Source organism: Cupressus sempervirens, chromosome 1, assembly GCF_028749045.1.
Source record: "Cupressus sempervirens isolate cs-2001-9-10 chromosome 1, ASM2874904v1, whole genome shotgun sequence".
NCBI classification, from domain to species: domain Eukaryota; kingdom Viridiplantae; phylum Streptophyta; class Pinopsida; order Cupressales; family Cupressaceae; genus Cupressus; species Cupressus sempervirens.
Window position 1 is genome coordinate 303453494 of NC_143118.1, and position 24469 is coordinate 303477962.

The following is a 24469-nucleotide window of genomic DNA, read 5'->3' on the forward strand; positions in this document are numbered from 1 at the left end:
GTAAATTTCTATGAATTATATGATGCTGAATTTCAGATGAGTTTGAAAGATATTGATAATGGTTTGCATGAGGATCTTGTTAGTCATGTATGGTATGCAAAGGAAGATTGGTATGGTGTTGCTGGGTTTATTACAGGTGTGATTAATTCAACAAGATTGGATGAGGATGAGATTTATACTTGGATAGAGTTCATTGCAGATGAGAGATTTCAGCAACAGACACTTGTTCCAGCTAGGTGTTGGAAAAGAAGAAAGAAGGAAATATATTGGCATCGGATACTTGTTCCAGCTATGTGTTGGAGGAAGAGAAAAAAAAAAAAATGTCAACAGTGGCTACTTCATTTTGTGAATCCATATTCACAAAATTTTTCCTACCATGGGAGTCGGATGCAGGAGCATCATGCATCAGCAAAAAAAAAAAAAATGTGGAAGATTTGCATGTTGGTTTTCTTGTCCCTGTTGAGGTGGAAGCTTGTGGTGAAGATGAAGATGGTTGTATATCTTTCTTTTGGCGTCAAATTGTGGGACATACTTTTCTATCTATCAAGGGAGTCTGATGCAGGAGCATCTTGCATGGGAAAATTAAATTTCAAAAAAAAGAAAAAAAAGAAAGAAAATAATAATAATAATAAAATAAAATTGTGGAGGAGAGAGAAAGTGACGAAAATTAGAGGAGAAATAATAAAAAATAAAAAGGAGAAAAGAAAGAAAAAGAAGATTTCTATTTTCGAGGTGCATATGTGGCATAAAAAGAAAAATAATAGAAATAGTTGTCATTCCATTAATCGAGGTGTATAGGTGGCAATTTAGAAGTTTGTGGAAAGTTCCTTGAATCATGTATTTAATATTTGTTGGGTGCTTAGTTGTATTTGGGGTGGGAATTTAATATTTATTTAAAGGTAGTTGTATTTACCTTTTATCCCACATTGGTTGTCTTTGTAATGTCTTGGGTTAGAAGTGCCTATTTAAGCAAGGCTTATTATCATTTGTAAATCAAGTTCGAGAAATGGAAGCTCTTCTAATGGAAGTTCGAGAAATAGAAGCTCTTCAAGTAGAAGCTCTTCAAGTGTAAGCTCTTGTAGTGAAGATCTTCTAATGTAATCTCTTGTAAGAAAGCTTGAGAAGTAGAAGTTGGAGAAATAGAAGCTCTTCAAGTAGAAGCTCTTTGTATGTAATATCTTGTAAGGAAGTTCGAGAAATAGAAGTTCTTGCGTTGTAAGCTCTTCAAATGTAATCTCTTCTAATGGATTTCAAGTATTAATGGATGCTTTATGAAGCATTTTTGTCATCTCTCTATCTCCATATTGTTGCATTTTTGGTTGTGAGTTGGTACAGGTGGTGCGGCCCGTCATCAGTGACCCCTACAGGGATTTAAATGATTGCTTTGTCAAGTTTTTTGCGATGGGTGACATTATCATTTTGAGGGGCTTCAATGCACCAACCAAAAAGACCATTAGACCCCCCTCTACAACAGGGTGACAGATTCAATTTGTACTTCTGAGTCATATTCTAACACCCTGGGCTTGCAGTGCTCTTGAAGGACAGTGGAAGACCCCTCATGAGATATGGTCATCATCTACTCAAGTTATAAGAGTCCTTGAACCTAGTGATTCTAAATGAGCTCTCATGTTTTCTTGGTTCCAGCTTATTCACCTATTGGATGCATTGTTGGGAGGAGAGCATTGTGGACTACACCCTCTCTAGTGCCTCTTTCATTCCCTCCCTCAACCACTTCAACATCACCCGTCTCCCCCTGGTTGGCCATGCACTCCTTAGCCTTTACCCCCTTCTTGGTTTTGACATATCATCCATCTAATCCACAGGGTTGGGTCAGCGTCAGATCTCGGCAACTACAAAACCATCATGGTTAGAAACACTTTCACCAAACTTTACGCTACCTAGTTACACACTATTCTCTCTAAGGAGATTGATTGATATCATTGTCATGCAAAGGTCAGGATCCTTTCCAAATAGACTTATAGACCATGGACCACATTTTGGTTCTACGGGCTATTATTGAGGAGACTAGCACCGTTCCACAAAAGTCTAGTATTAATTTGTGGACTTTCACAAAGCAATTGATTGTCTCTAATACAGCTCTTTTTCGAAGACTTGGAGACATTGGGATTCTAGAGATTCTACTAACGGCCATCATGAGATTGCATGAGAGTGTGGTGGGTAGATTCATGACCCCGCATGGTTTTTCGGACCCTATCCAGAGCACCATTAGGGTGAAGCAGGGCTTCCCTCTCTCTCCTACCTTATTCAGCATCTATGTTGAAGAGCTTGAGGCTTTCCTTCAGGAATACTCACTTTTGGGTGATGGTTGTTCCCTGCATCAAGACTTGATCTCCATATTACTCTTTGTGTACAATGTGGATTTCCTAGCCTCCTTCCTAGAGGGTTTTCAGCAGCTTTTGAATAGCCAAGCCTCTTTTTGTGATTTGGGGCAGCTAGTTGTTAACCTGAGCAAGACCCATGTGATGGTCTTTAATTGCTTAAAGACCTCTCATCTCCATTTCTTTTTCCAGGGTGCATAGGTTGAGATTTCTTCTTCTTACATGTACCTAAGAGTCAAGTTCTTTGGTCCCTATTTTAGTATGAGACTTGTCATGCAACCTCGTGTCAACAAGGAGTAAGGTTCCCTCGCTTTGCTTGAGAGACAGTGTTTCTAGCATCACTTCCAGGACATCACGTCCAAGATGTATCTTTAGGACTCCTTGGTCAGGTCAACTATGCTTTACAATTTAGTAGTTTGGAGGGCATTTCTTTTGGAGTCAGACTAGTTTCAATGGAGGGTGTCTAGACCCTTCTTTGGTGCATCATCAAGTGCCACCAATCCACTCCTCTCAATATCCTTTTGGTCGAGTTTGGGGCACATCCTTTTAGACTTGAGGCCATCTTCGATTTAGTTTGGTTCCTCCATCAACTTCAGTGCTTTGTGAATCCACTTGAGGGACATCACAAACCCACTTACCTGGCTTATCACTCCTCAAAGGCAATTGCAAGTGTCAACTTCCCTGGTCAGGCCCGATTTTGGTATGCTCAGGTCTTTGCTCTACTAAGCTTGGTGAGGATTAAGATTAACCGCCTCCCCCTCCCCACCTTTCAATTCTCTTTGGATGCCCCTGCTCATCTCCTCCCTCCCCAACAGGAGTTGAATGGGCATGTCAAGATGGACATCTACAGACAAGATATTCTTACGACATTGATTAAACCCTTGAGGGGGGGACTCTATCCAAGGATGGCCTTCCATGCAAAGCACTATATAGATATACAAGATGGGGTTATAATATGTCCTTTATACCTTGCCCGACATTGGACACACATTCTTCGTATCTCTTTCAGCTCTTACAGGGTGGGTTTCTATCGGCTCTGTATCCAAATAGACCGCGAGACTAACAAGGAGGTACAGATCTATCGCCTTTGTGACATAGGAGAGGTGGAGACACTTTATATTTCATTGCCCCATGTACTATGAGATTAAAGGGAGGTTTAACTGCCTATTCAAAGGGAATCTATCTCTTCCATCCTTCTTCAAATGAACTTACTAGCAGTGTCTTACGCTCTATCTCCAAGAGGCCATGCAACTTTGGGACCACACCTTGCAGCTTCAGTTCCCTTCAAGATAGACTACTGATCAGCTCATTACCTCCTTCATGTTAGCCTCTCTGGCTCGAGGCACCAAACGGTCGCTTGGCTTCTCTAATTCAAGACATACTAGGTTAGTGAGACATCACAAGATTTATACAAGGCAATAGTCTACTACTTGCAGTGGTTCTCAGCAATGGCTTGAGGCCCCCTCTCGCCCTATTGCTAGCTCCTACTTCCAATCTTTTGTTGGGTTCTTGCTTTGTTTACTCTTTCCCTGAGCACCGTTTGGTTCTTGCTGTTGGTTGTTCCTTTTTTGTATGATTTCAGTCCCTTAGACCCCCTTAGACCCTCTTTGGGGTCTCTTGCTGGGCATTAATAAATTTATCTTATCACATCTTATTTTATCTTATCATGTGGCAAGCCCCAATTACATTTTTGCAACTTTCATGCTTATGCGTCAAGTTGCTTGTGGAAACTCAAGACTTATGTGGCAAGTGCGGGTTTGAAGGCCTCATATGACAATACCATGCGGAAATCCAACCTCTACATGGAAAGCAGAATTGCTTCAAGTGACAAGCTGAATTAAGATGCTCAAATGGCAGAGCGGAACATAAAATATAATATTTTTGTCATATTTTAACTTCTTATACTTTAAGTTATATGTTATGTATATACCATCAGGATGTTTTAAAGTGGTTGCAGATTCATAGGAGTTATAATGGAGATTATAGATTTTGGAAGAATCTAAAAAAAATCAAACTTAGACAAATTTCAAGAATTAACATGCCTCCTTCAAGGCTCTTTAGGTTAAAACTTTGTCTCTACTTGCTTAAAATCTTCACTCCATCTTTTCACACTTTGGCCAATTCAATTCATCACAAATCTTGACTTCAATTCCACATACTTGACTAGCTTTGCCCAGCTCTCACTCATATCCTTAACTGACTAGACTCCCTAGCGTGCTAAGGTTGCTCAAACTTGACTCAGACTCGGAGTCTTGAAAATTGCCACTGAACTAAGACTGCATGGTACCCTACTCCATGTGAAAAGAGGGGTCCCCATTTGCAATAGGGTGATGGTGTGAAAACCTCACAAAAGCGCCCTAGAAAAGGTTGCTTGCTTACAAAAAAAAATCACGCAAACTTAGGATAGAAAATTCAACTTCACATAAATTTACCTTCATCCTGTTAAGAATGTTAGCTTGTGTGAAATTAAATCTGTAACTTTCATGACTATCCTCAAATAAATTTTGCATAACGGATTACAGTAATTGCATATATCTATATATATAAATATATGTGTGTGTGTGTGTGTCTCATTATTACTATTATTATATATATATACATATATATACTCAAGAGTAGAGTAAAACACTTATATAATGTAATGTAATCAGTAATACCGATAGCAGATAATTATTATATTCTGCGATTACATATAATGCACACGTAATTCAGTATTACCTTATACTGTCGATGGCAAATTACTTACGTAAAAATCGCTGATTACATTACATGGTGCATAGCGTTGACAAAGGAATACTAACTAATCTTGCTTTCCGTTTCAAACCTTTGTGAACCGATTCATGATCATTGGGTTATTAACAACGTCAAGGTGGAAGACAGACCTGAAGGTGCATCAAATTTCTTCTCTTGGAAAACCCATATCATTACGATTCTGGAAGAACTGGAACTTGAAGAATATATTGAAAAAGATATCGCAATACCTCAAGATGAAACCGAAAAACTCACCTGGAAAAGGCGTAATAATAAAGCAAGGAAAATCATTGTTGATTCAGTTAAAGATCACATCCTTCCTTCCATATCAGAGATCAAAAGTGCATATGAAGTATTCAAGACCATAAAAAATACATTTGAGATAAATAACTCAAGTAGACTAATCACCTTAAAATCCCAATTACTGAATACTAAAATGGAAAAAGGAGATTCTATTCACTCTTAGTTTGAGAAAATTTCTGAAACGAAGAAACAATTATCTTTCATTGGAAACAAAATCGAAGATCAAGAACTCTCATTAATAGCTCTAAGAGGGCTTCCAATGTCTTGGGATACTTTCATACAAGTTGTAAGCAGACCTTCAATTCCTATTTTGATCAATTAAAAAATGAATGCATAGCAGAAGAATCAAGGCTAATCTCTAGAGGGATCACTTCAAATCAAGAAGGAGGAAATCAAGCTCTTCACACTGTCTCAAACAAAAGAAAGAGGAAATTCAATAAAAGGCAATTTAATAATAATAAAAAGAAGTTCAATAAAGATCATTCTCATGTTAAGTGTTTTAAGTGTGAGAAAATAGGACACACCTTCAGAAACTGTCCAGAAAGAGAGAAAATTCTAGCCTCCCTTGTTGAAACAAAGGAAGATGAAAATCAACTATACTATTCCACATTTTCAAGTGAAGTAAATTCAAATAAAAAAGCTTGGATCGTAGACAGTGGTGAATCCCGTCACATCTCTGGATTCAGAGATATGTTTGATACATTTGGAACTTATATCACTGAAGGAGTTACAATTGGAGACAATTCTACCTATCCTGTAAAAGGTATTGGGACATGTTCTATAAAATTAAAAAATGAAACTACCCTTAATCTTAAAGATGTCTTATTTGTACGAGGCATAAAAAGGAACCTAATTTCTATCTCAAGTCTAACCAATGATGGATATCATGTCACCTTCAACAAAGACAAAGTACTATATTGGCCTAATAACTCAAATATGAAAAATGCTATTACCATAGGGTCCAGATTTGGAACATTATATAGATTAAGCAATATTCAAACTCAAGCTCTTAGTCTTGAAACATCCAATGTTAATGAATTATGGCATAGACGACTTGGGCACATTGGGTTTAGTTCTCTTCCTAATTTAGATAAGATAATCTCTGGTACTCCTAAACTAAACTCATCTCATAGAGGAACTTGCAAAGGGTGTGCTCTAGGGAAAATCATTAAAAAACCTTTTCCCTCTAGTGAACATAAGTCAAAATCAGTTTTGGAACTAGTCCATTCAGACCTTTGTGGACCCATGCCCACACCTTCTCTAGGAGGTTTCATTTATTACATATCCTTCATTGATGATTTTTCTAGGAAGACCTGGATCTATTTCTTGAAGTCAAAGAATCAAATGAAGTTCTATCAAAATTCAAAACTTTCAGAGCATTAGAAGAAAATCAGACAAGTAAAAGGATTAAAACATTAAGATCAGACAATGGAGGAGAATATACATCTGACATCTTCAAAAGTTTTTGTAATTCTATTGAGATTAAGAGGGAGTATACAGTACCTTATAATCCTCAACAAAATGGAGTCGTAGAAAGGAAAAACAGAACCATCATTGATGCTACAAAAGCTATGTTACGTGATCAAAATATGCATGCCTCATTTTGGGCAAAAGGTTCTAAGACTGCAGTATACATTCAAAACACATGTCCACATTCATTTCTAAAGAATACCACACCTAAAGAAGTCTTCTCAAGGACCAAACCAGATCTAAGTCATCTTACAATATTCGGATGTCTAGTATACATTCACATACCCAAAAAAAAGAGGACTAAACTTGAACCTTCTGGGAAGAGAGGTATATTTATAGGATATTGTGAAAATTCCAAGGGTTATAGAATTTACATTCCTTGACAAAGATCAGTTGAAATAAGTAGAGATGTAATTTTTGAAGAGGATTCTGCTTTAAAACTTTCAATTGGCATAGAAGATGAACCAATCTCAGATGATGAGGAAATTAGACAAACTGAAAATCAAAGGGAGCATACACCTGATGAGAGAGAACCAGATATAACTAATGGGAAGAAAAGACCATTATGGGCAAGGAAGATGCTTGAAGAAAACAATGTGGAACCAAATGAGATCTCAAAAGAAAACAAGAGAACTCGAAATCAATCATGTTATACTGCTCTTATATCTGAGATAAACAAAACCGAACCATCTACAGCTGAAGAAGCCCTAAACTCACAAGAGTGGAAAGATGCCATGGTAGAAGAATACAATTCCATAATTTAGAACGATGTTTGGGATATTGTACCTAGGCCTAAAGACAAGACAGTTGTATCTTCAAAATGGTTATACAAAATCTAATACACCGCTGATGGAAGCATTGAAAAACATAAAGCTAGATTTGTTGCTCGAGGATTCTCCCAGAAAGCTGGCATTGACTATGAAGAAACTTTTGCTCCAGTAGCTCGTTACACTTTTGTAAGAACAATTATTGCAATTGCAGCATCAAAAGGATGGAAGATTCATCAAATGGATGTAAAAACTGCTTTCCTAAATGGGGTCATTAATGAAGAAGTCTAAATAAAACAACTTGAAGGATTCACCATAAAAGATAAAAAATTATATGTATGTAAACTCAAGAAAGCACTCTATGTTCTTAAACAGGCTCCTCGAGCTTGGTATGAAAGGATAGATAAATACCTTTCCAAACTTGGATACTCAAAAAATGAAGCCGACTCTAACATATACTTCAAAACCACTAATGATGGAATGGTAATACTTATTCTATATGTTGACAACTTGTTAATAATAGGTGATGATAAATTAATTGAAAAATGTAAACAAGATCTGGTAGCTGAATTTGAAATGAAAGATTTACAGTTACTACACTACTTCTTGGGATTAGAAGTTAATCAGAAAGAAGACTACATTTTCTTACATCAAGGAAAGTTCACTCAAGATATTCTGACCAGATTTGGAATGATGGATAGTAAGCCCTTATCTACTACGATGGAAACAAACTTACACAAGCTAAAAGAAGAAGCATCAAAATCTGAGGACATTGATCCTACTCTCTTCAGACAAATAATTGGATCTCTTATGTATCTTGTGAATTCCAGACCTAACATATGCTATGCTACAAATGCCCTTAGTCATTTTATGTGTAAACCTAAGAAGATCCATCTTATGGCTACAAAACATATATTAAGATATTTACGAGGATCTATTGGTTTTGGATTAAAGTATGAAAATGTTGAGATAAATTTGGAAGGATATACAAACTCAAATTGGGCAGGTTGTTCCTCTAACTGCAAAAGCACTACAGGTTGTTGCTTCAGTCTTGGGTCAGCAATGATATCTTGGTTCAGCAGAAAACAGCCAATTGTTGCCTTGAGTTCTACCGAAGCCGAGTATGTAGCCGCTTCCATGGGAGCACGTGAAGCAGTTTGGTTAAGAAAACCCCTATTTGGGCTATTTGGAAAACCTCTAAAACCAACTGTGATTCATTGTGATAATCAAACTTGTATCAAGCTATTAGAAAATCCAGTTTTCCACAATCAATCAAAACATATTGAGACTCCCTTTCACTACATAAGAGACATGATCGGCAGAGATATCATTAAATTGAGTTATATCAATAAAAATGAACAAAACGCTGATATTTTCACCAAACCTCTTGCGAAGTTGAAAATTGTGTACTTCCGAGAAAAACTTGGTATGATATTATTGTAAATGCATTTATTATTCATGAATACAAATTATTATTTTTTCTTTTTTGCTTGCAAGCTTGTATTGTGAAAAGTGACGACTTTTCTTGAGAAAGGTGACGACCTTTCGTGTGTTCTGATCCTATGATAAAGTGACGACTTTATTTTAGTTGATCTATTTTCAAACAATGGTTGAAATTGTTGTTATCTTTTGGGCCGGATCTTGTCGGACACATTGATAACATTCATGGATCTTTTTTGGTCGATAGCCGGACACCATGAAAACCCATTGTTTTGAAGATTGGGTTATCCTTGTTCTTTGGGCCGGATTTTGCTGGACACATTGATAACCTTCATGGGTCTTATGGGCGATAGCCGGACACCATGAAAATTCATTATGTTTTCCTTCTTCTTTCTCTCTCTTAGTTTAAAACATAATGATGATTACTTCTTATTGTATAAATTAAACTTATTTCAATTTCCCTTGCTAAAGAGGGAGTGTTAAGAATGTTAGCTTGTGTGAAATTGAATCTGTAACTTTCATGACTATCTTCAAATAAATTTTGCATAACTGATTACAGTAATTGTATTTATATATACATATAATATTATATATATAGATATATGTCTCATTATTACTATTATATATATATATATATATATATATATATACACGCTCAAGAGTAGAGTAAAACACTTATATAATGTAATGTAATCAGTAATACCGATAGCACATAATTATTATATTTTGTGATTACATATAATGCACACATAATTCAGTATTACCTTATACTGTCGATCGCAAATATACTTACGTAAAAACCGCTGATTACATTACATGGTGCATAGCGTTGACAAAGGAATACTAACTAATCTTGCTTTCCGTTTCAAACCTTTGTGAACCGACTCATGATCATTGGGTTATTGGTACGTGACCTTTCATCATGTCTTCTCACTGCGCCTTTACTTTGATATATATATTATGATCTGCAGTGTGAAGTAGATCAATTACTGTGGAAATCGTACTCTCACACTTGCAGATCATAATACATAAAATCAGAGATATATATATACAGTTTCAATACATTATTCAAATCATCAATAAACATTCAGAAATAAAATAAGAGTATCTTAACATCTGCATTATCAAGACTTATAAAATTGAGATTTACACCAATCAAGATCACAGCATTATAAAACTTTACAAATCCTTTTTGGAAACAAGGTATGTAATAATTTTGGGAAACAAATACAATTTTCAACACTCCAGTATCTGAAGATATGGCGTAGGGTATGTCCATGAAATATTAGGTCAACCTGAAAATGCATAGATTAAATCAATCAACAAAATCTATTCAATTAAAGGAAGGGATATTACTATTATCTCACAGCTTAATAAGGATAAAATATAATCCTTATATACGCCCTCTAGGGATTGTTTAATTCCAATATGGATTTCAAGTCTTTACTTCGATGTACTCCTAGGGATGCACCTTGATGCTCTTCGATCAGGGACCAGACCTTGATGTTCTTTCATTAAGGACCATAGTGTTTAGGTAGCGACTCGGATGAGTCTAAAATCCCTATCTGAACTTAATGGATAGATGATGCATTCCTGTCATGTTTTGATGGATTGATGCTTAAACTATTTTGATGGATAGATGATGAAATCCTCTCATGTATTGATGAATGAATGCCTATCCTATTTTGATATATAGATCATGCACTCTTGTCTTATTTGGAAGGATGAACGCATATCATGTTTTGATGGATTCATGTCATGTTTAGATCGACAGATGCAGATTTTATTTGATGGATAAATGATGGATTCCTGTCATGTTTTAATTGATAGATTCCTCTCCTATTTTGAGGGAAGATCAATACTTGAGTATATATTAGAATGAGCACTCTGTAACTCTTATAAAATAGATAGTGATTATTCAGTTCTTAGTTTGGTGCTGTTACAGTCAAGGTGATTGTAAATTTGTAGAGGCGGTTGCTCAATTACCAAGGCAACTAGACTTAGTGAGCAAACAAGTGTTTATAAAGCAATAAAGTGCAAAAGCATGGCAAATAGCTAGCAAACATTAAATAGAAGCAAGAGAGGGTCCTATGAGCTGACTTAGCACTTCCATCAAGGTTGGATAAGTTAAGAGAAGGTTTATTCATTCCATGTGGGTCATGTACCAAATCAGTCATCATTAAATTGCTGTATGCCTATACAATTTAAGACAATTACAAGTATTAGTTTCCAAGGACTTAGTTACATATCACAAGGGAATAAGTTTACGTGTCTATACAAAATTACTAAATAATCTATGCTCCATTTGAACATGTCCTCAACCCTAAGTATCCGAGGGATGGTTAAAATATTTCAATAACATAAACGAGCTTCAAAATTGTCTCATATGACCTATTATGACCTAATTAGTGGTATTACAACTATTCAAAATCTCAAAAAAATTGCAATATGCATTTTTAACTGATCAAACGATTCCCACTTTATAAGATGCTGGTACTACTTATTGCACATTGATTTTTTTGGAGTAATCACTTCTTTGATTATGCTCTTGCCCTTTGATGTTCATCTTTCATGTGTACTTTTACTTTTTGAATGCACTCTCAAGCACTGGATAGCATGATATTATGCCGGACACAGAAATGGACAGGATATTCCTTAAATAATTTGTGTAACACTCATGGAGATTCTTATAGAATAAGAAATGACAGGACAGGAAGAATACAAAACTAATGTCATACTTGAACTCAAGTTACAAAGAATTTTCCTTTTATTATTGAAATTTAGCAAGCTGTTTCTCTTTCAATATAAATGAACATGAAATTTCATAAAATGCAGTTACATAAAATATAATTATTTGTGTAAACTTTCATGTAAGCAAATATATTACCCGGTTTTAAATTGGGAAACTAAAATATCATACAATGGTCTTAGTAATGAAAATGTTCTCATATAACCTTAGAAACATACGCATCTGCTTCTGTCAGTGTTCTCCTCAAGGTCTCAGCACCAGTTGGATCACATGCTGAAATGTTCAAGATCAGACATAAAAAAATAAATCACTTGAAAACAATCTAAATAATTGAGCTATATAAAAAAGCAAGAATTGTAACTTCAAAAGGAAGCACGCAGTCATTTTTCTGCATTGACTTTGTAATTTCATTAAAACCTGAAAGTGTCACCAGAAATTCGAAACACACAAGATATTACAGCTGATTAAACTGTCAAATCCAGACATGCAGCATTCCCTGGCTAAAACAGGGCAAAATTGGTAAACCCTATTCATTGTTTAAATGATTTGGTTCTGATTAATAGGTGACCCATAGGCAGACTTATCAAAAAATAATTGTTAAGTTGTAAATTGCAAGATGCTTAGCAGATTGAAAACGGTAGTGACAATTTCAATGCATTTGTTTGACTTTGAACCATAAAAATCACACCCTAAACCCTTAACTAGTAATTATTTTCACTTGCATTTTGTTTGATGAGTGAGAAAAAAATACTACATTTTGTTTGACAAGTAAGGAGTGTCATAATTTCTCTGATTCTGCAGCAATATCACAGTATGTTTATTCTACTTTTCACTTGGCAAAGCTTTGGCTTTTGGGTGGCTTTTTGCATAGGTTGGAAGATTCTTCTGCAATAATCCTTGTTTGATCCATCTTTAAATTAGCTTCCAGCATATCACTCTCTTAATTGGATTCAGAAGTCTAACAACTGTAATCTTTCTTGTTTGGGAACTGTGGGAGCTGATAACTGGTGTCTGCTAAATTAGGGATACTGGGTAGGAATAGGATGTCACATTTTTGGGAGTAAAACAGATAGCATACTAAACTGCAAGTGGCTGTGGGACTTTCTGTGGTTGTTCTAAACTACCTACGTCATCTACTGTTAATCATGATGATGACCATATGACATTGATTATTGATTGTATTATTTAATATCAAATTAAAATAAATTTTGTTTTATAGTACATGATATCAGGTGATCTCTACACTTGCAATCTATGGGACTCACCATACTCCCAGTATGGAAGAGGAACCTAAATATGTCTTGAATACGAGGTGTACATACCCTACACCCTGCAGGATTTGAAATTGTGACCTCTCCTTTGAGAGTACAAGTTCTTTGCCATTAGGCCAACTCGAATGTACAACAAACAATAAATATGTCATCCCAAAAACTACAATGCGAAAATGAAAACAAAAAAAGGAAATGTGAACTTGTAGATTACATTCAATTCAAATGAGATGCAATGTACATATTTACCAGAAAAGAGTCTAATATTGACTATTCAACTGCTTTCCTGGATAACTGTTTGATTCATCGACTGCTCAGATTTTACAAGAAAATAACCTATTGTTAGCTATAGCCTAGGATTACATTAAAAATAGCCTGTCCCCTCCTTGATCCACATGCATTATGGTGAAACCATCTGAGTTTTTCAATTATCTTTCTTCCAAGCCCTTTTCTTAAGATATCGCTGGTTGCTCCACAAGGGACAATATATCAATTTAACACATCATTCACATAACACTAAATCAAATTCATTTTAGCATTGATGTGTTTGGTTCCATTATGAAATACTAGAGTTCTTGCAATTTGTCTTGTAGAAGCATTATTAACCATGAGTAATTTTGATAGAACTCATTTTTTCCTACAAATCCTCCTGAGCCACAATATTTCCCTATGAAGCTGCCAAATATTATGCTTCTATTGCACAAGAAGCTGACACCAAATGTTCCATTAACTTCCAAGCCATGGCTGCTGATCCTAAATCCATTGATACCTGAAGTAGATTTCCCATCTTCAAAATCACCTGCATTGTCTAAATCTGAATACCCAACTAGATCGAAATCTACTGCAATGGAGTATCTTAGCCCAAAACTCTGAGTTTCATACGACCATCTTTGCTGCCAAAAAATGAATTTCTCTCAGTTGTTGCATGTATTTAAAGCAAAAGAAGTATTTGGTCTAGTTGTGTTACATAGATCAGACTTCCAATGAGCCATGTATATTGAGTTGCATATTTAAACTCTACAATATCATCTGAGGTCAGCTTTATATTTTGTCCAATGGGCATGCCAACTGGTTTACAATCTCTCATTCCAAATTGTCTGGAAATTTTGCCAATTTATTTCTATTGTGTTTAAAAATATGCTTTTTAAATCCCTTCAAGACCCAAATAGTAATAAAGATGACATTATTTTGAAACTTTTCTTCAGTTCTAAATTAACTTTTCCAGTGTAATTTTAATTATTTCCTGTAATGAACAGATCATCCACATATGCAACTAAGCACACAATCGTTTTGTCATGTGTATTGCCAAAAAGAGTTGCAACTTCAAATTCAAAAAGCTTAAAGTTCATGCCCAAGAGGTGCTCATTGAGCTTCTCAAGCCATACTTGTGGAGCTTGTTTCAAACCATACAATAAGTGCATTAAAAACTAAGATGCAGGAAAGCAAATTCTCTGTGCTCTGGTACCAGTGTCAAGCCAGGAAATTGGAGTGTGAAAATGAAACAGAAATGGAAATGGAAACTCTTTGCACTTGATCAGATGGTTAGTCCCAATGTAACACCGGCACTGGGGTACGTCGGGATGCTGGGACAAGTTTCCAGGACAAGGGGACAAAGGGCATCAATTTCAGAACAGCTTGGGGACAGTGGGGAGATGGCAGCGAGGGGGCGGAGAGTGCTATATACTATACATATAGAACCTGAAATGCTAGTTATGAAATGATGTTTTTATATAACATACCAAACTGAAATACTTGAACATAGCGAAATTGCAACACGAATTAGATCCATTGAACATTGAACGTAGTCACATAGTACATACCCAATAGTAACATTCAAAAATCAAAATTCAAACAGAAATTCAAGCACCCGTCATGGCGGCAACGCAGTTGCAAAATGGTGGAGGTGGGGTTACTCAGGTACTCCAAGTACCCGGGGATGGGTACTTCGATGTTTTTTGTCGAGGGAGAAGAGTGCGAGTCCTTAGGTTTCACCAGTTAATCCATTAGCCTATTTCTAAGTTGAAGTCTAGGGTAAGGGGTTGAGTGGCCTGGCTGGGTTTTCAAAGCTTTCCAGCAGGGTTTCTAATTTTAGCAAGGAGCTATTTTGAGTACTTACTATTTATAGTAAGTCTCGTGGTGTTTATTTTTAGCAAGGAACTATTTTAAGGACTTGTTATTTATAGCAAGTTAATTGGCCTTGTTATTCTTTTAAAAAGATTCTTTTTAAGCCTCTTACAAAAGGTCCCCATGTCCTAGTCTATTTCATCGACATGAGGCTAATATTATACCTTTGGAAGTGGATGCCTTATGCTAAAGGCAAAAAATGTTTTAATAATGCAATTTAAAATGCAAGAGGGCAGACGCCAAGGAAAAGGAGACATAAGGAGATGAAATAAAATTAAAAGGAACCAGAAAGGTGTGGAATATTGGAGAGAAAAGGATTTCCAAACGTATGTTGTGCTAACCTTCTCCTTTCTTTTTTAAAAAGAGCATTTTTGGCTCTCATTTGAGCATCTTGTTTTTGGTAACATAAATAATTGTTGCTTATGTATTTCTGGGAAGCACTATCTGCTAGTTTGAGGACAAGAATCCTTAGCAGGGACACCCATTTCAGTGGTGATAGACCCACTCAAGCTCATTATTTTTAGAAGATCAGACTATGAAGTTAAAGGCTAATATTATACCTTTGGAAGTGGATGCCTTATGTTAAAGGCAAAAAATGTTTTAATAATGCAATTTAAAATGCAAGAGGGCAGACGCCAAGGAAAAGGAGACATAAGGAGATGAAATAAAATTAAAAGGAACCAGACAGGTGTGGAATATTGGAGAGAAAAGGATTTCCAAACGTATGTTGTGCTAACCTTCTCCTTTCTTCTTTAAAAAGAGCATTTTTGGCTCTCATTTGAGCATCTTCTTTTTGGTAACATAAATAATTGTTGCTTATGTATTTCCGGGAAGCACTATCTGCTAGTTTGAGGACAAGAATCCTTAGCAGGGACACCCGTTTCAGTGGTGATAGACCCACTCAAGCTCATTATTTTTAGAAGATCAGACTATGAAGTTTTTGGTGTGTGTTTGGATTGTTATGATGAAGATTTTCAGCATGTTTTGATGTAATGTCCCCAATATGGAGCCAAGGGATTAATTAGGGTATAAAATGATTAATCAAATAATAGGCTAAAAAGCTGAATTCCCAAAGAATATTGTTTTAATTATTCATCATGGGGCCACACCTTAAGTTTCTATATTTCTGTCATAATTGTGGGGCCATTTTTAAGTTAGAGATGGTTTTACTTGGCAAATTATTCATGGAAGGACTTCTAATGAATGGTAATCTTAGTGCTTAAGACAAGTTGCCTAAAACCTAGGATTTATGGAGGAATTCACTGCTTTTTGGGATGCAGAGTCTTTATAAAGGGAATCAATGCCAATTAGAGGAGGATTATTATGCATCTTGATGTTTTATATTTTTACTCTCTGCTTACTGATGTGCAAACAGGATGAAACCCCTCTTACTAGCAGCTCTGAACATAGCCCCAGCCTCCAGGTCTACAACAGTAGTCTGTTTCTCTCTGGAAGCGATAAATCTATTCAAACGTTTCATTATTAGAGCTGAAGTTGTTCATTCTGGCAGACTGAAGCAAAATGGTCAGTCTGATTGATATCACTGCCACAACATTGTAAAGACCTACAGTGCTCAGTATAAAGGCTATCATTGTTGCTCATTTAGATCAACATTCTCAGCATCTGGGTCATAATAGTTTTTGTCAGAGATTGTAACTTGAACCTGATGCAATGTTGGTACATGATGCAGTGCAAAGCTGGTTGTACGCCACTTGGAGCTGAAATATAACAATATTACAAAGATTCAGATCAATTGCAACATATATCCTCATAATATCATCATAGGATTTACATCCAACATGCCCGCCTATAAGTCCTTTCAGGTTACGGCCAATACAAAGATGACTACAGCTCAATCCTCCCATGCAAAGATCCATCTCCTAGCTATCATCCCTCAAGATGCTCATAGCTACTCCATACTCTACTAAATGCCTCTAGACATTTCAAGACTCTATACTTATACCTAGCAAGCCACAAGTCGGCTTGACAAATTATAGTAAATAAACACTCAAATCACAAGTCAGTTTGGCAAATTAAATAACACTTAGGACAGGCCCCAAGTTTATAATCATAACAAACTCATAAGATAAAATAACATTATGCAGCCTTAGCCATAGGCCCACACTCCATCCAACGATCCAAATCTAAGATCGCATAAGTTAACTCCCACTGATCAAAGCTCGCGGAAACAATCTCCAAAGTTCGCCCAAGAAATAAAGAACGTGTTACCAGCAGCCATCAAAAGAGCTCTAACTTCGATATGATCAATCCAATCTTTATGCGCACATAGGACAACGTCCTCAGATATGCCTCAAACATAACCCTAAGCTCGCAGAATATAGGGCCCACAAAATCCAAGCTCAATGCTCCTAAATCAAACTCACAGGGTAAATAGGAAAGTGTGTCCCACACTTTGATGCCAAAAGAAATATCTACACCCATCTTCATCTTCACCAAAGGCTTCCAATCCATCAAAGACAAGAGAGCAAAGTTGCAAGTCCAACAGCTCTACTTCATCCATTCAAACATCAAAATCATATGAATCTCAGCAACCCAATCAGCATGCTCACTCACAGGAACAAATTGAACAACATAATATTTCACCAACAATTTTTGCAACTGATCACAACCAACAATAAATAACATCCTCAAACATGAAATCCATGTTAGCAACAAAATGAATATGCAAACCCGAATCCACAACAGTAGCAACATGTAAACCCTCAGCCATGTCAACCACAAGCAAATTCACATCAACAACATCCAAGTCCACATCAGTAGTAACATGTAGATCCTCAACCACAACAAGTGAATCCACATCAGTAGCAACATCAACATCAACAACATGTTGATCCATGTCCATAATAGCAACAATAAAATCCCCAACCATATAAGCTGCAACATGTAAATCCAAAACCATATTAACATCAGCAATATGGAAATCCAAAATTATCAATCATATCAGCAGTAACTTGTACATCCTCAATCATTTCAGCAGCAACATATAAATCCATATCCTTATCAACAACCATATGCAAATCCTCATCCATATGTAAATCCTCATCACCACAAATGCAAATCTCATAATCAACAATCTCATCATCCACAATAAGATGCTCTATAATTTCCAAGTCAGATCCATCCATCTACTCATGAAAACCAACACATACCTCATCATCTTCAGCAAAGTCAACAGTTACCTCTTCCTTATCAGCAAATTGTTTTCTTCTCTGAACAATCCTTCTAATAGGCCAAACAACTCTCTTTCTGATCGGTAGATGCTAACTCAAACAAGACTTCATCATCTCTTGAATCCTCTTATTGGATTTAGCCCAAAATTGATCCAACTTAGCCATCAAGTTCCTCTCGAAGTGCAATTGCCTCACACCGGCAATCTGATTGCAAGATTCCAATTGCCTCCCACTCAGCAATCTGCTTTCTATCTTCGCAACCTGCCTCAATTCGGCGATCTGTTCAACCAAGGAAAATTTCATCTCTCACAACAAGGTTTCATAACCAAAACGATCCATTTGTGACTCCTCTGCAATTGCGAGCCAAAACCACTATCTGCCACCTCACAATAAAGAGATCTAGGGCTCCACAGACAATCAATCCACCATGCAACTAGCTCAAGATTGAAATTTGATTTGATATCATCTAATGCAGTGCAAGACTGGATGTACCCGCTTGGAGGTGACCTAGCCCACAGCAAGTAACCACACAGTGGAAATATAACAATAACACAGATATTTGCAACATATATTCTCATAATATCATCATAAGATTTACATCCAACATACTTGGTTGCAAGGCCTTCCGGGTTACAGCTAATACAAAGATACAACTAAACTCTCACATGCGAAGATCCATCTCCTAGCTATCATCCCTCAAGATGCTCATAGCTACTCCATACTTTACCGAATGCCTCTAGACATCTCAAGACTCTCTAGTTATACATAGAAAGCCACAAGTCGGTCTGACAAATTACATTAAATAAACACTCAAGCCACAAGTCAGCCTAACAAATTAATTAACACTCAGGATATGACCCAAATTTACAATCACAACTAACTCATAAGATAAAGTAACAATAAGCGGCCTTAGCCATAGGCCCACACTCCATCCAACGATTCAGATCTAAGATCACATAAGTTAACTCCTATGGGTCGAAACTCGCAAAAACAATCTCCAAAGTCCACCTAGGAAATAAAGAACACGTTACCAGCAGCCCCCAAAAGAGCTCTAACTTCAATACGATCAATCCAATCATTATGTGCACATAGGAGAAGGTCCACAGATATGCCTCGAACATAACCCTAAGCTCGCTGAACAGAGGGCCCACAAAATCCAAGCTTGATGCTCCTGCATCAATACACCTTGTATTCAATATATTGAAGTTTAAGGATGTCTTTTATTGAAGTTTTATTTGATAGTCTTGGAACTAAGAATCCTTGTTGCATGCTAACAAATATCTCACCAATCAGCCTGTAAATTTGTGAAAATTTCATGGAATGAATTATCTCTTGGTTTGGCTGTTTGGTTATATCTGTAATTAGTAAAAATTCTGTAGCAAGGATATTTCATTTGATGTGGATTTTCAGTCTACAATTGGTGTGCGTCGATTTTAGTGTGTTGGTGATTCTTATTAAATTTTGAGGTGGTTTAGGGTGTGTTTGGTTTCATTTTCAGTTTACTGGAGCTTATCAACAGATTTTTGGAAGTGATTATACAAGGTGGCTGAAGCGCACCTTTTATCATAACTATTGTCCAGAGAAATGTAGATCTGTGCCTGGGTATTCTGCCGTGGTGTTTTGCTTGGCTGCGCATTAACTTCTTGGCTATTGTTTTTGAGATTTGAAGAAGTGAATATTAAAAGGCTAATCAGGCCCTAGACAGCAAGCACTTGTCCTTACTAGCACGTGGATATTGAAGGGGGGGCAATTTCTGTTTTCTAAGTTTTTTGAAAGGGTTAGCATCAGAACTTAAGATCACTAATTGCAAACACAGATTGCTGGAGTAGTTTGGAGCTGTTGGTGACACCGAAATCATTTCCAGAAACCACACTTGACATGCAAGGACACCCAGTTAGTGCTGGCTTTGATTGTTGGTAGCTACAAAAAGCTTGCAAAATGATTTAAATCTGGTTTTATTATCTGGACTGAGTTTATTGTTGATCGAAGGAAGATTAGTTGTGATCTTCCCATTGCTTATATATTGTGTTGCAAATATATCAGGCTTGTGTATGTTTTTTATTATGAATGAAATCTGATTATATCAAACAGCGAACTACATTCACTGCTCCCGTAAACTTGCAAACATATTTTGAAAATAAAAATTCAGAGGTGACCATTACAGCAAACCCAAATACTATTTTCATATCAAACGAAATAAAATATACACACGTATCAACAAAGAGTGTTCAGTTCATTTCCTAGATGACTATTCAATTCATCTTCACAATGACTAACTTTAAGATTATATCCATAAGGTTACAAAATAGTGAAATACCTATCAAGGCATTTGAGTTTGACAAATTGCTATTTATTCAGTATAATTCACTTCAAAATTCTAATATTTGTGGTAGATTCATTTAGCATATGCATAATATGTGCTATTCTGAAATTCAGTCCAGATTTAGGGTGCAAATATAATATCGATGATTTCTATATGTTTTATGTATGGATGCACCCATTCCCCTAAAAATTTGCCATACCAGCATACAACCCCCAATTCCAATTCAGCAACTTAGATTACGAGATTCAAAGTACTTGATTACTTTGTAACTCCTTCTACAAGGTTTAATTTTATTCCTTTGTTACTATGTATCAAGTTTCCTTTTAACTTCTACAACAAGATTAGATGCAACTTCTTTGTTGTGGCCACTGTGTAAAGGTTATATGTAACTCCTTTGACAATGACACTAAGCTGTTTTTCATCAATGGCGCACATGTTTTAATACATTTTCTGTATAAAGAAATTAAAACTTCTCTTTTGACACAATATGCAGATTGCGATGATAAGATCATAAGACAAATGTTCTTAATATTTCTTTCAGTATTGATGGTTCTATTTAAATTCCTAAATGGTTCCATCATATTCACATTTATAAATTTCACCACTTTTATAGTGTTTCGAAAATTTTAGTGTCTGTCTTTGACACACCCTGTTTATATTCTCATAAGTACTATTTAAATAATACCAAAACTGTCTATTCTGTTTCAGCTCCTCAGCTCTTTACTTCTATAATATAGATTATCTTAAAATAGTCTATATTCACCTTTTTCCTTTTGCATTTAGATTATCTTAACAGGGTGAAACTGTTATATATTATTTCCTTAAACATAAAGGACTGGAAACCATTTTTGATCCCTTTGTATGGTGCATGCAGTACCTTGTCAAACACCATTGACTTAAAACTATATTCAATCTCTTCCATATGATTCAAATTCTGGCCAACTGCTCAAACTTCCAGGAAAGGTTCGTCTAAACATACAATATCTGCATGGAATTTGAATGTTGAATGTAGGTGGTCAAGTGGAAACTCTTGCTTTTAAATTTTATGTGAAGAGAACAGATAGAAACCCTCAAAAAATATTACTCTGCAAAATGGGCAATGTGGTCGAAATGTAAGAAGTGGCGTCTCAATAACACCAAATCAAAAACCAGTGGCCATACACACTACAGAGATGTGGCTCAGTGCTAAGTTAAGTAGTGTGCCACAAGATTGTAAGCCTGGTGGAACAAAGTTACAAACTATAAACAAGCCAATTTGACCTAGCAATATAAACCCTTAAATCGGCTTGTGATATTCTTTTCTTGTGGCTAATGGAAACTCTGCCATTAGCAATTTAATTTCTGTTTTACGGGGAATGGTAACAGAATAAAAATTCAATTGTGTCTATAGAACTCACAATAAATAATCGTGGAAGTTGTGATGTAATTTGAATCTTTATCATTAGCTTGTGAGATGCAGCAATCAGATGCACTCACAGCTCATTCGCTCCTGCAAGTTTAACTGCGTAGATTTCATCTCAGCTGATAGATTTCTTCAACAGGGGAACACTAAATGTTTTTCTGAAGGCAATCCACATAGCTAAAATTACTTACTGAAGCAATCACACCAGCTAGGTTAAAAAAATAGCTCATTGGCCTCACCTATGTATACTTAGAAAGTGGATTCGCCCCACCCAATTAGATATAGCATGCAATGGTAGAATATGGATTCACCCGGCCCAATTCGGTATTGGATGTAATGGCAGAAAGTGAATTTGCCCCACCAAATTGGACATTAAGTCTGATAACACTGCTATAACTCCAATGTGGCAAGGCTATGGTCTGCCAAAATGGTGTAGATGAAATATCACACCATAACAGGCAAACAGTAAAAAACTGACACTCTTACCTATATGTACCAGGCAAAAGGGCTTGTCCCTAGCCCTCCAGAAAAAGATGGACCGTAACTCCGGAGGATGATGGTAAAATTAAAATTACATTGTAACTAACGATGGATCAATTCAGGAGTGCAACTGAAGGACAATGCGGTCCAAACTCAACCCACACAATAGTAAAGGCCTGAAAAGTTTGCCAAATATTTGCCAAAGCTACAAGAGTTAAATCTTAACAGGACAATGCGGTCCAAACTCAACCCACACAATAGTAAAGGTCTGAAAAGTTTGCCAAATATTTGCCAAAGCTACAAGAGTTAAATCTTAACAGGGTTAGGCAAGAGCCTACAACACAATGGTAAATTGTGAACTTCGAATGGAAGAGATCTTGGGTTCGAATCTACTCACGCTTAATAAAATAATAGTTAATAACAATACATAATAATTAATCTTGACTTCGGCCTCTTACGGATAATAAAAAACAAATCTTGACAGAGCATTTTAAGAACAAAAATAGTAAACATTGAGCAGAGAGCATACGATTAGAATCATTATTTGCTTTTAAAAATGGCAATGACAAAGCATTTAATCTACCTTCTGCGATACGCCTTCCAGAAGGGTTATTATATAGGGATTCTCTTTCTTTGGAATTCTCTGCATCAGTATTCTCTACATCTTCGGGTTCTGAGGGCCCGTGTAGAATGAGTTGCTCCCCGTGAACTACAAGATTTTGTATTGTGCATTGGAGGTTGTGAATGTTAACAATGTCTCTAATGATAATCTCCACGCTTCGGGTCGACGGGCATTCGTACAGGAATTGACGTTGATCGCTCTGCCTAACATGAATTACTACCATTTGGGATAACAAAAACTCGATTATGCTAATGCAATATGTAAAAACTGGTATGTCTGCGTCGGGTTTGTATAGTTTATGGAAGCTTTATGGGATGCGGCTATCCTCCCTACAAACTGTAATCAATTTTCGAAAAATCAAAAACATTAAGAATTTTTTCAAAATTTCAGCATTTGATCTTCATGATCTGCGTAGTTTACAGTCGAAGAAGAAATTTGACAAAATGGTGGTGGACATGATTTGAATTCGTAAGTTGATTACTTGGCTAGCTTTTATTTTTAATTGAATTTATTGATCTTAATTTCATAAATAGTAGTTTACGAAAAAAAAAATGTTTTCATGAGAACTAATTGAATACTTAGTATTCAATGCATCTAGGTGATGCTTATAATGATGAGGCATTGAAAGGTTATCCATCAAAGTACTACTCAAGTTCAATTGTGCTTATTGTGAAGTTTTCTCCAAGGTTAAGTCCCCTTTACCTTCGGCAAATATTTTGTCTTATGAAGTATCCATCATTATAAAGCCTCTTAAGCTAATTAATTGATAAATAGGAGATATTTCAACATCAAGTCAAATTGTGATATTGTTATCAAGATTCAACTATATATTTTTTTAGTCAAACTCGTTGACTCATGTTTCAGGAGTAGTGGCTCACAAGAATCAATCTCTCATGAGAATAAATGGAACACTTAGCACGTACAACATCTAGGCGATGCACACAAAGGTAAAGCATTTATGCTTCTTGGGAGGTCGTCCATCCTAGTACTACCTTAGGTCAAGCACACTTAACCATAAAGTTTCCTCCAAGGTTAAGCCCAATTTGCTTGGAACCCCATTTGCAAGGCCTTCAACAAGTGTTGTCTAATTATGAACCATTCACTATGAAACCCCTTAAGTTCATCAATTGATAAGTAGGAGATATCTTCCATATTAATTCAAACTATGATGATGTTATCAAGATTCAATTGTGTAGTTTTTTAGCCAAACTCATTAACTCGTGTTTCATGACTAGTGGTT

The 24469-nt window shown here is 36.1% G+C and overlaps 1 protein-coding gene across 4 annotated transcripts in view; it reads right to left on the reverse strand.

The window, feature by feature from the left end:
- LOC149577317 (uncharacterized) overlaps positions 1-23712 on the reverse strand; it is a 96179-nt gene extending 72467 nt beyond the window's left edge. Inside the window, exons 1-2 of one of the 4 annotated variants that reach the window (XM_089823423.1) lie at positions 23191-23712; positions 12025-12092 (exon numbers count right to left, since the gene is read on the reverse strand). In XM_089823423.1, the coding sequence (XP_089679549.1) occupies positions 12025-12092; positions 23191-23452 (330 nt within the window). In that variant the 5' untranslated portion in view covers positions 23453-23712. The remainder of the gene's footprint in view (positions 1-12024; positions 12093-23190) is intronic. The other 3 variants (XM_089823420.1, XM_089823413.1, XM_089823416.1) reach the window with 3 other exon arrangements.
- Positions 23713-24469: the final 757 nt, after the last annotated feature.